General features: G+C 38.2%; 1 protein-coding gene across 4 annotated transcripts in view; it reads left to right on the forward strand.

Annotated features, from left to right (window-relative positions):
* The first annotated feature begins 3477 nt into the window (after nt 1-3477).
* LOC148110164 (interferon-gamma-inducible GTPase 10-like) overlaps nt 3478-16936 on the forward strand; it is a 78743-nt gene continuing 65284 nt past the window's right edge. For 2 of the 4 annotated variants that reach the window (XM_087862409.1, XM_087862411.1), the window contains exons 1-2: nt 3478-3615; nt 8819-8896. In XM_087862409.1, coding sequence (XP_087718535.1) covers nt 8887-8896 — 10 coding nt within the window. In that variant the 5' untranslated portion in view covers nt 3478-3615; nt 8819-8886. Of the gene's footprint in view, nt 3616-7546; nt 7583-8818; nt 8897-16936 lie in introns of all 4 variants that reach the window. The other 2 variants (XM_087862410.1, XM_087862412.1) reach the window with 2 other exon arrangements.

Here is a 16936-nt window from a genome sequence, read left to right on the forward strand (position 1 = left end):
TAGTTTCATAGCATTGTGGTCTGGAAAGGTATGTGGTATGACTTTGATCTTTTGAAACTTTTTGAGACTTGTTTTGTGGTCTAATATGCAATCCAAGCTGGAGAATCCACATGCACTTGAAAACAATGTGTATTCTGCTGTTTTAGGATGGAGCATTCTGGATATATCACTTAAATCCATCTGGTCCAATGTCAAATTACATAGGAATAAATTTAACCAAGTGTGCATTGATGATGAATAGATATACATATACATACACACACACAATGGAATATTACTCAGTCATAAAATAATGACAGCTTGCCATTTGTGACAACATGGATGACTTACAAGTTATTATGCAAAGTGAAATAAGGCCGAAGGAGAAAAACAAATATATAATTTTACTTATATGTGACATCTGAACAAACAACAACAAAACTGACTGTTAAACACAGAACAAACTGGTAGTTGCCAGATGGGATGTGGATGGGGCAAAGGTAAAATAAAAAAAGAAAATTAAAAAGCCATAAACTTCCAGTTATAAAATGTGTAAGTTGCAGAGATGAATAGTACAACATAGGGAATATAGTCATTGATATTGTAACAATGGCATATGGTGACTGCACTTATTGTGGCAAGCATTGAGTAACGTATAGCGTTGTTGAATCAATGCTGTGCACATAGAAAACTAAGACAATAGTTTATGTTAATTATTTTTCAATCAAAATGTGGTGTGTGTGAAAGGGTAACCTCCAAATTGGAAGAGGTAGTTGCTATTTGCAGGGCATCAGCAGAGTTTACTGGGTTGGGCAGGTCCCATTTTTTTTTCTTCATTTTTAAAGTGACAGCTTTATTCACATAGATTTTATTTCTTGACCTACTTGTCAGAAAAATAGATGTTGTTTGAGAACACATTAATAAAAATATTTTAACCGAAGGAGCTTCGAGTGTTTTCATCTGGAACAATTACAAAAGTAAATGAAGAACCCAGAGTACAGGACATTGTGTAGGGAATGCCGCCATTTTTGTAAAAAGGAGAAGATGCATTTTTCATATTTGCTCATACATTCACAAAATAGACCTTTAAGGATGGCACAGTCCCTCTGGTATGGAAATTTAATGAATGGCCATTGCTTGTGGAGGGACATATTATTGTATATGTCTTATAACTCTTAAAAATAAATTACACATAATCAAATCAAAAAATGGGCAGAAAATCTGAATGGACACTTTTCCAATGAAGACATACAAATGGCTAACAGACACATGAAAAAATGTTCAATATCATTAGCCATCAGGGAAATTCAAATCAAAACCACATTGAGATACCACCTTATGCCAGTTAGAATGGCAAAAATGGACAAGGCAGGAAACAACAAAGGTTGGAGAGGATGTGGAGAAAGGGGATCCCTCCTACACTGTTGGTGGGAATGCAAGTTGGTACAGCCACTCTGGAAAACAGTGTGGAGGTCCCTTAAAAAGTTAAAAATTGAGCTACCCTATGATCCAGCAATTGCACTACTGGGTATTTACCCCAAAGATACAGACGTAGTGAAGAGAAGGGCCATATGCACCCCAATGTTCATAGCAGCATTGTCCACAGTAGCTAAATTGTGGAAGGAGCTGAGATGCCCTTCAACAGATGAATGGATAAAGAAGATGTGGTCCATATATACAATGGAATATTACTCAGCCATCAGAAAGAACGATTACACAACATTTGCAGCAACATGGACAGGACTGGAGGAGATTATGTTAAGTGAAATAAATCAAGCAGAGAAACACAATTATCATATGGTTTCACTCATTTATGGACCATAAGAAATAGCAGGAAGATTGGTAGGAGAAGGAAGGGAAGAATGAAGGGGGGGTAAACAGAAGGGGGAATGGACCATGAGAAACTATGAACTCTGGGAAACAAACTGAGGGCTTCAGAGGGGAGGGGGTGGGGATTGGGCTAGGCTGGTGATGGGTATTAAGGAGGGCACATATTGCATGGTGCATTGGGTGTTATAAGCAAATAATGAATCATGGAACATTGCATCAAAAACTGGGGATGTACTGTATGGTGACTAATATAACAAAATAAAAAATATTTAAAAATTAAAATTGCATGGTGCACTGGGTGTTATATGCAACTAATGAATCATCGAACTTTACATAAAAAACCAGGGATGTACTGTATGATGACTAACATAATAAAAAATCATTAAAAATTTTTTAAAAAATAATAATAAAATAAATAAATAAATACATTACATAGCAGATTTCTTTTCAATCAAAAAAATGAAAAAAAAATTAAAGCCAGAACATGATTGCCAAGGATACAGGGTTACTCTCTAGTCAGTTTTCACCCCAGATTGGTATACTGCCTTTTAATTCCTGCACTAACCCCCCAGAGTTCACAAAGATTTCCCAGATATCAGGACTCAGTCCTTGAGAAGATTACCCTCACTTCGGACACTAGCTGTACTTGAGCAGATTCCTTAGGTCACCTGGACCTCTAACTGTCCACAAATTAGGGAGGTCCTGTAACCCCCTCAGGCTTGATAATAAGAATGATACACAGAAGTAAGGAAAGCTTTACCAGTACAAGTACAGTTTTATTTAAAAGAATACACATAGGGTGAGGTCGGGGAGAGAGTACACAGCTTCCATGCCTATATCACCCTCCCAGAACATCAATGCAAACATAACCAAGAAGCCCACTTGAGCATTGGTGTCCAGGGTTTTGATTAAGGTTTCATTATGTGGATGTGATTGATCAAATAATTGGCCATTTGATTGAATTCAGTCTCCAACCCCCCTTCTCCTCCCCAGAGGTTCAGCTGGACCAAATTCCCACCTATTATTCAGTGGTTGATCTTTCTAGTGACCAGCCAGTGACCTGAAGCTATCTAGGATCCTGCCTGGAATCACTTCATTAGCATAACAAAGTCAACTCCTATCCCTTAAGGAAATCCCCAAGGTTTTTGAAGCTATGTGCCAGGAACCAGGGACAAGGACTAGATACACTCTTTATAAGACTTCACTCTCCGTAGAGTTTGGGCTGTCCAAATTTAATGGGGGGCCATGAGTGTCATTTTCCCAGCACTCAGGTCTGTGTTCTCTTATTCTGGATTCAGATTCTGTCTGGCCTGGATCCCTTATCCTGGTTAGTGTGGCCTCTCAGACATCACTAGAAGCCTCCTGCCTGGGATCCTGTTCCCTCTTCTTACTCATGATGCCAAAAACACACAAAATCAGTGGCCATGGTGTCTTTCAGTTTCACTTCTTGGAAATGGCTGTGTTTTTCAGAATAGAAACCTACTGAACTTTGATATCACTTTCTGTTTCTGGAAATGTGGGGCTCTGCAATGTGATGACTGCTTCTTACTATTGGCCAGATTCCTGTGAGGGTGGAGCAGAGGCCAGAGATGATTTAAGTCCTGCCTGCTCCTCACAAGCAGTGTAGACATTTGGGGTGACAGTTAGCTCTTTAATCTCTGCTGTGCAAGGCCAGTCTGTGCAGAGGGGTGCTCCTGCTGTGGGCTGCAGGGACCACTTCAACCAGGCTCAGCATTTCCTGCACTGCCAGGGAACATATTCAGAGCTCAGCTCTGACACCAGAAGTCTCTTTTCCCTCAGGAACTGGTAAGCAAGGAATCTCTTTGGATTGAGTACAGATCTAAAAATAGAATTAGAGATCTGTACGTCTGAGGGTGGGACACTCTGAATGCTTGATTTTGGGTGCTGTAGACTTGGAAGGCTGAGGGCCAGGATGGCTGATGGATGGGTGTAAGTCAGTTAAAGAATTTAACTATTTGGGGCATTTTCAGAGGGCTGTTGGAGAACAAACTTTATTCCTGTGAACTGCAGAAGGAACATGTGAATGTCTGGGGTGTCAGTGGATAGGGGTTTTTCCCCAAGAGCTTCTGGATCAGACACCCCCCATCTCATGCCTAAATACCTTCCCCTGGAGAGACAATGCATATTATCTATTAAAAGACAATTCAACTGAATAAATAGGAAGGAGTGATTGGCTTTATTAAATGAGTCATGAATTAGGTAGTATCTTATCTAGCAAATACAAAGGAGCTCTATTGAAGTGAAGGAAAACAAATGTTTTGTTTTGCTTTGTTTTTTAAGATTTATTTAAATTTATTTATTTGACAGAGAGAGACAGCCAGTGAGAGAGGGAATACAAACAGGGGGAGTGGGAGAGGAAAAAGCACGCTCCTAGCAGAGGAGCCTGATGCAGGGCTCAATCCCAGAACACTGGGATCACGCCCTGAGCCGAAGGCAGATGCTTAACAACTGCGCCACCCACACGCCCCCAAAACAAATGTTTTTAAAGGAAGTGAGGAAGAAAAAAAGGAAAAAAAAATGAGCAAAGAAGCCATTGCTTTTTTAAAAATTTTTTAAGTACACTCTACTCCCAGCGTGGAAATCAATGTGGGGCTTGAACTCACAACCCTGAGATCAAGACATGAGCTGACATTAAGAGTAGGACTCTTCACTAACTGAGCCACGCTGGCTCCCCAAGAATTACTTTAGTCAGGATTGTTCTCCTATGAAGAAGGGAAATGGTCTATCGGCAAATTTCCCATGGCTGATCAGAAACTCCTACACTGACTGGTTAAATTACAAATGCCCAGGGGAGTGAAACTGTAGTTAGGTGAGGTATTCGATCTTGGTTTAATGAGGTCAGGCCTTAACTTGTGGCTCCTATAGCCCTGTGACCCTGTGGCCCTGTGGAACTTCTTTTTCACAATTCCCCTCCTTTGATCAGACTCTCAGCTTAACTTAGAGATGTGATCAAAATGGAAGGCCTTGGTGCCAACTTGGGCTACTGTTCATTTGTTCTCCCAGCTTTTGTTGATCCTTTCTATAGTACTCACACGTCATGATGTTTTTGGTTAATCTCTCATATTCACAGGTGATGACTTCAGGTTCACAATTTTGGTATCATTCCTCTTCCACATTCTTTTTCTGATGTTCCAGTCTCAGGGAGATTACTTGCTTAGTGGCTAGCACATGTGAATATGCATTTAAAAATTTCAAGAACACAGAGTGTACCTGGCCGATTCATATGATTTTTATGGACAGATAGTTTTCAGTGGTTGGAGTGCACTTTGAAGCCATGGTACCCAAGACCCAAACACTCAAAATTGAATAAATTTAAAAAAAGACCCTATTGAAGGGTCATCTTTTTAAGCCAAATGACTTGCTCAGTGATCTTATGTAGTCGTGCTTCAGTTTCTCCAGAAGTGTTAATCTGGATGCATCAGGTGCCGTTCATCACAGTATAGACAGTTCTAGCTAGGCTAAAAGATAATCAGAGGCTGTCTTATTGTTAAGAAAATCTTTGGCCAGAGAGTCTAAGGATCTTTCTTGGGCATCTATTGTCTTAGGAATGGATTTTGCAATATATTAGGAGTTAAGGACAGGTTCCTGATCAAATTGTCCTGTAAATTCACCATTAACCAGGGAGGCATAGCCTAGTCAAAGGAAGCAAATTCTGAGTCATGAATGCATCCTGGTTGGTCTTTTTTAACTCAGTGATGTAAATCCAAGGAAGCCAACCAATGTGATGTCATATTTTGCTTGAGAAAAATTTAGGGACATGATTAGATTTTCTCAGCCTGAATTAAAAGGTTTTTTATTAAGATTTTATTTATTTATTTGACAGAGAGAGAGACAGCCAGCGAGAGAGGGAACACAAGCAGGGGGAGTAGGAGAGAAAGAAGGAGGCTTCCCAGCAGAGCGGGGCACCCGATGAAGGGCTCGATCCCAGAACTCTGGGATCATGCCCGGAGCCGAAGGCAGACGCTTAACGACTCAGCCACCCAGGCACCCCTAAAAGGTTGTTTTAAATTCTGGAGTTTACTCCCCCTTCTGAGCAACTGGCTTAGACATACAGTTAAGGGCATTATTTTTCCAAGAGTATGCCAGAGTAAAGGAAAGGGAAAAAAGGAGAAAGGATTTCACATGTAGTTTAAGTGCGAAGACTTTATCTGTGGTCTTGGATGAAGGCAGTCTACCTCAATGTCAGCTACTTATCTTCCTATTCCATTGATTTAGAGATTTCTAGCATCCGTACAGGACCAGGTATCAAGTAAAGCCTTCTTTAGCTGTGAAATGTATACCCAAGACTCAACACCTTCTAGTTTTGTAGCAATGTCAGTGGTTGGGAGCACTTGGTAAGATTCCTTTCAATGGAGTTCAAAATGACAATTCCAGAATACCCAGTCACCAGACTCTAGACTATGACCAACAGGATGCTTTGACTTGAGATCCTGGAAGTCATCTTTAACCTACTGATGATAGGCTTAATGGTAAAACATTAAATATTTTGCTGTAGTTGGTCATACTAGCATGAGACAAAAGGTGTCAGCAGAAAGTTGTATACCAATAAATATCGGTCTGCCAGTGACTATGTTGTGTGAGGTGAGTTTACATACCCAAAGAGGGTACTGCAAACAGTCAGCAAGTCCAAAGACAATACCTTAGGACAGGGAAGTCCACTAGTTTTGGCTAGTTTAAAATTTTTAAGTTTGAGAATCTCATTAGATTTCTCAACCTTGCCTGATGATTGAGGGTGATAGGGCCAGTGATGATTCCAAGAAGTCTGCAAGGTTTTTATTAAGCTGGTATGATTTGTCCAATGAAATGGCTGCCTCAATCACTAGAGATTATGGAAGATTATAGATATAGAGATTATATCCCATGTGGCAAACACATTTTCTCCCAGTTTCTATGCTACTGTGAGAATGTCAGGCTTGCAGCAGGAGAGATCTTCAACATACGTGAAAAACATACAGATAACATCAAGAATATATTGATAATTCATACTAGGTTGTAGTTAACAAAAACCATCAGCAGGTATTCAAAGTCCAGAGGGAATACATGAGAGGCCTCTGGGGGCAAAACTAATTTTTCCAGGATAATGGATCTGAGAAATCAGACATTGGTGGTAAACTGTTCTCACATTTTATACAAATTGCCTCTCGAATGTCGTCATAGTTTGAGTCATCTTAAATGTACTATGGTTGGTGAAAGGGTGAAAAAAACAAAAAATAGTTTACCAAGGAGTGAGGAAAAATCAAGCAGCTGTCTTGGGTTTCCCAAAGCCTTAACTGTTTGTTCTTACAGCCATTGTTTATCCACCTTATTTTCTCCGGTTTAGGAGCAGAGTGTTACCGTATTACTCTGACATTAGAATGGCAAAAATCTCACAATGGGGGCGCCTGGGTGGCACAGCGGTTAAGCATCTGCCTTCGGCTCAGGGCGTGATCCCGGCGTTATGGGATCGAGCCCCACATCAGGCTCCTCTGCTATGAGCCTGCTTCTTCCTCTCCCACTCCCCCTGCTTGTGTTCCCTCTCTCGCTGGCTGTCTCTATCTCTGTCGAATAAATAAATAAAAATCTTTAAAAAAAAAAATCTCACAATGAGGGGACATTTTTCTAGCAGCAGAATGGATGTTATCCACATGTGCCACAATCTTTATGATTCTTTTGCTGGCTGCCTTTGCATGAGAGTCCACTGGGGCATTTTCTTGATACTCTGGTGTAATTCTTTCAGTGTGAGCCTCAATTTTGATGACAGCAATCTCAGAAGGTAAGAGAGTGATTACAAGTGGTAACATTATAATGGTATCAAATTTCTAGGAATTTCACATGTGTTTTGTTTTCTAAGAAGATCATTTAAATGGAAAGGAATCTTTAACAACCTATTGCCAAAAGTAGATCAAATGTTAAAAACAAGAAAATGAAAACTTTGTTTTTTTAACAGATAGGAAACCAAATATTAATTTTGCACCAGCTTAGTTTTGTATTAAAATTTATTCATTCCAATGTGAGTCAGTCCTGACATGCATAAAATTCCTTTCCAAAGATTCATTTCTTTCTTTTTTATGGTTGAGTAATGATACATTGTATATATACTACATCTTCTTTGTCCATCTATTGATGGACACTTGGGCAGATTCCATAATGTAGCATTTGTAACAAAAAAAAAATGCTGCAATAAGTATGGAGGTGCATGTATCCCTTTGAATTACTATTTTTGTATTCTTTGGGTAAATACTCAGTAGTCCAATTACTGTATCATAGGGGAGTTCTATTTTTAAATTTTTGAGAAATTTCCATACTGTTTTCCACTGTGCCTGCACCAGTTTGCATTCCCACAAACGGTGCACTAGTGTTCCTTTTTCTACCCATCCTTCCCAACACTTTTGTTCCTTGTGTTTTTAATTTTAGCCATTCTGACATACATCAGGTAATATCTTATTATTCTTTGGATCTGCATTTCCCTGATGATGAGTGATGTTGAACATCTTTTATTGTGTCTATTGGTTATCTGGATGTCTTCCTTGAAGAAATAGATGTTCGTGTCTTCTGCCCGTTTTATTTACTTATTTATTTATTTGTTTATTTATTTAGAGTAAGGGAGAGATAGTGGGGAGGGGCAGAGGGACAGAGAGAATTTTAAGCAGCCTCCATGCCAGCACAGAGCCTGATATGGGGCTCAATCTCACAACCCTGAGATCATGACCTGAGCCAAAATCAAGAGTCTGACACTTAACCAGCTGAGCCACCCAAGTGCCCCACTTCTGCTCATTTTTAAATTGGGTTGTTTTTTGTGTTTTGACTTGTATTATTTCCTTATAGATTTTGGATACTAACTCTTTATTACATATATCATGTGTAAATATGTTCTCTCATTCAGTATGCTGTCTTATAGTTTTGCTGATTTTTGCCCTTCCTGCATAAAAGTTTTGCCTTTGCTGTACACAAGGTTTTTATTTTGATGTGGTCCCAATAGCTTAATTTGCTTTTGTTTCCCTTGCCTCAGGGGACAAGACATCTAGAAAAATGTTGCTGTAGCTGGTGTCAAAGACATTACTGCCTGCGCACTCTTCTATGGTTTCAGGTCTCACATTTAAGTCCTTATCCATTTTGACTTTATTTTTGTGAATGGTATAAGAAAGTGATCCAGTTTCATTCTTCAGCATGTAGCTGACCAGATCACCTGGCACCATTTGTTGAAGTCTATCTCTTGCCTTTCGTATATTCTTTCCTGCTTTGTCAAATATCAATTTACAATATAACTGTGGATTTATTTCTGGGATTTCTATTATGTTCCATTGATCTATGTGTCTATTTTTGTATTAAGATTTTATTTATTTATTTATTTATTTATTTATTTATTTATTTATTTATTTATTTGAGAGAGAGAGAGAGAGTGCAAGAGAGACAACATGAGAAGGGGAGGGGCAGAGAGAGAGGGACAAACAGACTCTGCTGAGCAGGGAGCCTGACACGGGGCTCGATCCCAGGATTCTGGGACCATGATCTGAGCTGAAGACAAATGCTTAACCAACTGAGCCACCCAAGCTCCCCTATGTGTCTGTTTTTATGCCAGTCCCATACTCTATTGATTACTACGGCTTTGTAATACAGCTTGAAGCCTGGAATTGTGATACTTCTAGTTGTTTTGTTTTGTTTTGTTTCTCTCTCAAGATTGTCTTGGAAATTCAGGATTTTTGGTGGTTCCATAGAAATTTTAGGATTATTCATTCCATTTCTGTGAAAAATGTTGTTGGCATGTTTGTAGAGCATGCATTGAATCTGTAGATTTCTTTGTGTTGTAGAGACATTTTTAACAATATTTGTTCTTCTAACCCATGAACATGGAATGTCTTTCCATTTCTTTGCATTGCCTTGAATTTCTTTAATCAGTATCATAGTTTTCAGAGTGCAGGTCTTTCACCTCTTTGGTTGTTTATTGCTAGATATTTTATTGTTTTTGTTGCAATTGTAAATAGGGTTGTTTTCCTGATTACTATTTCTGCTACTTCATTATTAGTATACAGCAATGCAACAGAATGCTGTACATTGATTTTGTATCCTATGGCTTTACTGAATTCATATCAGTTCTAGTGTTTTTGGTAGAGTCTTTAGGGTTTTCTGTATATAGTATCATTTCATTCACAAATAGTGAAAGTTGTGCTTCTTCCTAACCAGTTTGGATGACTTTTATTTCTTTATGTTGTCTAAGTGCTATAGCTAGATCTTCCAGCACTATGTTGAATAAAAGTGGTGAGAGTGAACATTCTTATCTTGTTCCTGACCTTAGGGGAAATGTTCTCATTTTTTTTCTCCAATGGGTATAATGTTCACTGAGGGTTTTTCATATATGGCCTTAATATGTCGAGGTATGTTCCCTCTAGACCTACCTTGTTGAAGATTTTTATCATAAATCGATATTATGTTTTGTCAAATGCTTTTTCTGCATCTATTAAAATGACCACATAGTTTTTGTCCCTTTCCTTATTGATCTGATGAGTCACATTAAGTGTTTTGTGAATATTGAACCAACCTAGCATCCTAGGAGTAAATCTCACTTGATGGTTTTAATCTGTTAAAAAAAATTTTGTGACAGAGGTGACATCAAATTATTTATTTGACTTTAGGTTAGCACAGGTAGAATAAAAATGTTAATTTAATGCTCACAACTCTAAACACATGTTTATTTTAATTAAACCAGCAAATTTAAATTACCTTTAATACAAAATATTTCAGATCACAGGAACATGAACATTTAGATTAGTTTCTATCCTTCTCAGAGTTTTAGAATGCTCAATCTTTACAAGTGCTTGCCTTCAAGCCAACTAAATAGAGATCTTTTACAACAAAACCCTCCAGAGATAGAAAAGTATCACATGTTTACTGCATATATATATGGACACACACACTAACACACAGAAAAAAACTTAATAGTTACCAATATCTGTAGAGAAGCTTTTTAAGATTTCTGTTTATCCCTGGAATTAATCTTAAGGAGACTGTGCCAGAGTATGGGCACAATCCCCAGTTTTTGGCAGTTTGATTTATAAAAGGCTTCCACTACACTTTACTTTCCAGTGATTGTGAGTGTGTTTATATTTCAAAGACATGATAAGATGTATAACTGTAGGAGGCAGAGGTAGAATTCAAGATCCTCCAAGAAGGATTTAAGTTTCCTAAGACCAATAATTCATAAGCCCATCAAGATAAACAGGGGAAATTTGGGGGGTGGCAAAGGAATAGGTGAACTTTAAATAGCCTCTAGAGTTGATTTTTGTTTGTGGTTTCTGTCAAGATACCTCAGACAGAGGATCATTTAGAATGAGTATTCAAATAAAGGAGGATAGTGGAAAATAGTAAGGATTACTTCAGTCTTATAGTCTTTTGTTTTGGGTACTTTTATTGTATTTTTACATTTTTTTAGCAGCGTTTTGCAATGACACTTTCGATGAAGCTGTTTTTGGCATTTTGAAGGCATTGCTTTTAAGTGCACTTCTTAAATGACCTTATCTAGTTGGAACGTTCTTCATAATGGCCACTGTAATTCCAGGTTGTAATTCCCCTGAAGGCTGGCTGCAGTTTGGTAGGACCTTAGCCATAAATGGAGTTAAATCCACATTTCTGTCCAGCCATACTCGTCAGAAATAGGGGACAACACACACATTTTTGTCTAGCCTTATTTTGTGGCTCTACAAAACAGAATGGTAGATTTTTATGGCTCCCAGGATCATAGTTCTTTTTTTCCTTCCAAGTTTTTGTTTAAATTCCAGTTAGTTAACATACAGTATAATACTAGCTTCAGGTGTACAATATATTCAACACTTACATACAATACCTGGTGCACATCACAAGTACACTCACTTATTCCACCCATCCCCTTACCCATCTCCTCTCTGATAGCCATTAGATTGTTCTCTATAGTTAGTCTATTTCTTGGTTTGCCTCTCTTCTTTGCCACTTATGACCGTTTGTTTTGTTTGTTAAATTCCACATATGAGTGAAATATGGTATGCTTCTTTGCGTGAGTCTAGCATAATAATCTCTAGCTCCATCCACATCTTTTTTTATCTTTATTTTTTTCATTTAAATTCATTAGCCAACATACAGTGCATCATTAGTTTCAGATGTCATGTTCAATAATTTACCAGTTACGTATAACACCCAGTGCTCATCACATCTTGTGCTCTCCTTAATGCCCATCTCCCAATTACCACATCCCCCCCCCCAACTCCCCTCCAGCAACCCTTCTTATAGTTAAGGGTCTCTCATGGTTTTTCTCCCTCTCTGATGACTTCCTATTCAGTTTTCCCTCCCTTCCCTTATGATCCTTTGTGCTGTTTCTTATATTCCACATATAAGTGAATCCATATGATAATTGTCTTTCTCTGTTTGACTTATTTCACTCAGCATACTACCCTCCAGTTCCACCCACATCGATGTAAATGGTAAGTATTCATCCTTTCTGCTAGCTGAGTAATATTCCATTGCATATATGTACCACATCTTCTTTATTCATTCATCTGTTGATGGACATCTTTGCTCATTCCACAGTTTGGCTATTGTGGACATTGCTCCTATGAACATTGGGGTGCAGGTGCCCCTTCAGATCACTACCTTTGTATCTTTGGGATAAATACTTAGTAGTGCAATTGCTGGGTCATAGGGTAGCTTTATTTTTAACATCGTGAGGAACTTCCACATTGTTTTCCAGAGTGGCTGTACCATCTTTCATTCCCACCAACAGTGTAAGAGGGTTCCCTTTTCTCCATATCCTGGCTAACATTTGTTGTTTCATGTTTTATTAATTTTAACCATCCTGACTGGTATGTGGTGGTATCTAATTGTGGTTTTGATTTGTATTTCCCTGATGCCAAGTGACCTTGAGCACTTTTTCATGTATCTGTTGGCCATTTGCATATCTTCTTTAGAAATGTCTGTTCATGTCTTCTGCCCATTTCCTGACTGGATTATTTGTTTTTTGGGTGTTGAGTTTGAGAAGTTCTTTATAGATCTTGGATACTGGTTCTTTATCTGATATGTCACATGCAAATATCTTCTCCCATTCTGTAAGCTGCCTGTTAGTTTTGTTGAGTTTCTTTTGTTGTGCAGAAGCCTTTTTATCTTAATGAAGTCCCATTAGTTTATTTTCACTATTGTTTCCCTTGCCTTTGGAGATGTGTCCAGCAAGAAGATGCTGCGGTCAAGGCTGAAGAGGTTGCTGCCTGTGTTCTCCTCTAGGGTTGTGATGGATTCCTGTCTCACATTGAGGTCTTTCATCCATTTTGAGTTTATCTTCATGTATGATGTAAGCAAAAAGACCACTCTCATTCTTCTGCATGTGGCTGTCCCATTTTCCCAGTGCCATTTATTGAAGAGACTGCCCTTTTTCCATTGAATATTCTTTTCTGCTTGGTTGAAGATTAGTTGACCATAGAGTTGACAGTCAATTTCTGGGCCCTTTATTCTGTTTTATTGGTGTGTCTGTTCCTGTGCTAGTACCATACTGTCTTCAAGATTACAGCTTTGCAATATAGCTAGAAGTCTGGCATTGTGATGCCACCAACTTTGGCTTTCTTTTTCAAAATTCCTTCAATTACTCAGGGTCTTTTCTGGTTCCATACAAATTTTAGAATTATTTATTCCAGCTCTGTGAAAAATGTTAATGGTATTTTCATAGGGGTTGTATTGCATGTGTAGATTGCTCTGGACAGCATAGACATTTTCACAATGTTTATTCTTCCAATCCATGAGCATGGAATGTTTTTCCACCTCTTTGTGTCTTCCTCAATTTCTTTTATAAGTGTTCTGTAGTTTCTGGAGTATAGATCCTTTACCTCTTTGCTTAGGTTTCTTCTTAGGTATCTTATGGTTTTTGGTGTAAATGTAAATGGGATCAATGTCTTAATTTCTCTTTCTTCAGTCACATTGTTAATGTATAGAAATGCAACTGATTTCTGTGCATTGATCTTATATCCTGCCACATTGCTGAATTGCTCTATGAGTTCTAGTAATTTGGAGGTAGAGTCTTTTGGGTTTTCCACATAAAGTATCATGTCATCTGCAAAGAGTGAGAGTTTGACTTCTTCCTTGCCAATCTGAAAGCCTTTTATTTCTTTTTGTTGTCTGATTACTGAGGCTAGGACTTCTAGTACTGTATTGAATAATAGTACTGATAGTGGATATCCCTGCCATCTTCCTGAACTTAGGGGAAAAGCTCTCCGTTTTTCCCCATTGAGAATGATATTTGCTGTGGGCTTTTTGTAGATGGCTTTTATGATATTGAGGCATGTTCCCTCTATCCCTACACTTTGAAGAGTTTTCATCAAGAAAGGATGTTATATTTTGTCAAATGCTTTTTCTGCATCAATTGAGAGGATCATATGGTTCTTGATCTTTTTTTTTTTTTATTAATGGGATATATCATATTGATTGTTTGGGAACATTGAACCACCCTTGCAGCCCAGGAATAAATCCCACTTGGTCGTGGTGAATAATCCTTCTAATGAATTGCTGGATCCTATTGGCTAGTTTCTTAGTGAGAATTTTGGCATCCATGTTCATAAGGGATATTGGTCTATAATTCTCCTTTTTGGTGGGTTCTTTGGTTTTGGGATCAAGGTAATGCTAGCCTCATAGAAAGTTTTCCTTCCATTTCTATTTTTGAAATAACTTTATAGGTGCCTGGGTGGCTCATTTGTTAAGCATCTGACTTTGGCTCGGAACATGATCCCAGGGTCCTGGGATCGACCCCTGTGCCACAGTCCCTGCTCAGCAGGAAGCTGCTTCTCTCTCTCCCCTCCCCTCTGCTTGTGTTCCCTCTCTCACTGTTTCTCTGTCAAATAAAAAAATAAAATCTTTTTAAAAAATAACTTCAGAAGAATAGGTATTAGTTCCTCTTTAAATGTTTAGTAGAATTCCCCTGGGAAGTCATCTGGCTCTGGACTCTGGTGTTTTGGGAGATTTTTATTATGGCTTCAAATTCCTTGCTGGTTATAGGTCTGTTCATGTTTTCCATTTTTTTCCTGTTTCAGTTTTGGTAGTTTATAAGTTTCCAGGAATACATCCAGTTCTTCCAGATTGACTAACTTGTTGGCATATAGTTGCTCATAGTGTGTCCTTAAAATTGTGGTATTTCCTAGCTGTTGATCGTGATCTCTCTTCTTTCATTCATGATTTTATTAATTTGGGTCCTTTCTCTTTTCTTTTTGATAAGTTTGCTTAGGGTTTTATCAATATTATTAATTCTTTTAAAGAAACAACTTCTAGTTTCATTGATTTGTCTTACTGTTCTTCTAGTTTCTATTTCATTGATTTCTGCTTTGATAGTTATTATTTCTCTTCTCCTGCTTGGTTTAGGCTGTATTTGCTCTTCTTTCTCTAGCTCCTTTACAAGTAAGTTTAGCTTGTGTACCTGGCTTTTATAATTTTTTGAGAAAGGCTTCTAATGCTATATACTTCCCTCTTAGGACCTCCTTTGCTGTATCCAAAAGATTTTGAACAGTTGTGTTTTCATTTTCTTAGTTTCCAAGAGTTTTGAAAAAAATTCTTCTTTTTTAATTTCCCTGTTGACCCATTCATTCTTTAGTAGGATTCTCTTTAGCCTCCAAATGTTTGAGTTCCTTCCAAATTTCCTCTTCTGATGGAGTTCAAGTTTCAAAGCATTGTGGTCTGAAAACATGCAGGGAATAATCCCAATCTTTTGTTTTTGTTGAGACCTAATTTTGTGACCCAGTATGTGATCTATTCTGGAGAATGTTCCACGTGCACTTGAGAAGATTGTGTTCTGTTGCTTTAGGATGGCACGCTCTCTGTATATCTGTGAAGTCCATCTGGTCAAGTGTGTCACTCAAAGTCCTAGTTTCCTTGTTGATCTTCTGCTTAGATGATCTGTCCATTGCTGTGTGTGGGGTATTGAAGTCCCCTACTATTATTGTATTATTATCAATGAGTTTCTTTAATTTGGTTATCAGTTGGTTGATATAATTGGCTGCTCCCAAGTTAGAGACATAAATACTTATAATTGTTAGATCTTCTTGTTGGGTAGACCTTTTAAGTATGATATAGTATCTGTCTCCATCCCTTACTACAGTCTTTGGTTTAAAATCTAATTTTTCTGGTATGAGGATTGCTACCCCAGCCATGTTTTGAGGTCCATTAGAATGATAAATTGTCTACCCCCTCACTTTCAATTTGGAGGTGACTTTGCATCTAAAATCAGTCTCTCGTAGACAGCATATGGATGGGTCTTGCTTTTTCATCCAATCTGATAACCTGTGTCCTTTGGTTGGAGCATTTAGCCCATTTACATTCAGAGTAACTATTGAAAGATATGAATTTAATACCATTGTATTATCTTTAAAGTTCATGATTCTGTAGATTGTCTCTGTTTCTTCTAGTCTATGTTACTCTTGGGCTCTCTCCTCGCTTATAGGATCCCCTTTAATATTTCTTGCAGGTCTTGCTTAGTGTTCATGAATTCCTTTAGTTTTTGTTTTTCCTGGAAACTCTTTATCTCTCCTCCATTCTGAATGACACCCTTGCTGGATAAAGTATTCCCAGCTGCATGTTTTTTCTCAGTTAGTACCCTGAATATATCATGCCAGCTCTTTCTGGCCTGCCAGGTCTCTGTGGATAGCTCTGATGTCAGACTAATGTTTCTACCCCTGTAGCTTAAGAACCTCTTGTCTCGAGCTGCTTTCAGGATTTTTTCTCTTTCCCTTGAAATTTGTAAGCTTCACTATTATATGTTGGGTGTAATCTATTTTTATTTATTTTGAGAAGCATTCTCTTTATCTATTGGACTTAAATGCCTGTTTCCTTCCCCAGATTAGAGAATTTCTCAGCTATGATTTGCTCAAATATACCGTTGGGTCCTCTCTCTCTCTCTTCTTCCTCAGTGACGCCAATAATCTTAATATTGTTTTGATTTATGATATCACTGACTTCTCAAAGCCTCCCCTCATAGTCCATTAGTTGTTTATCTCTCTTTTCCTTAGCTTCCTTCCTTTCCATCAACTTCTCTTCTATGTCACTCCCTCTCTCTTCTGCCTCATTTATCCTCCCTGTTAGAGTATCCAATTTAGATTACGTCTGAGTTAGAGCATTTTTATTTTTGGCGTGATTA

The sequence above is a fragment of the Ursus americanus genome, chromosome 5, assembly GCF_024610735.1.
Source record: "Ursus americanus isolate L20-20 chromosome 5, mUrsAme1.1.p, whole genome shotgun sequence".
Lineage (NCBI taxonomy): Eukaryota > Metazoa > Chordata > Mammalia > Carnivora > Ursidae > Ursus > Ursus americanus.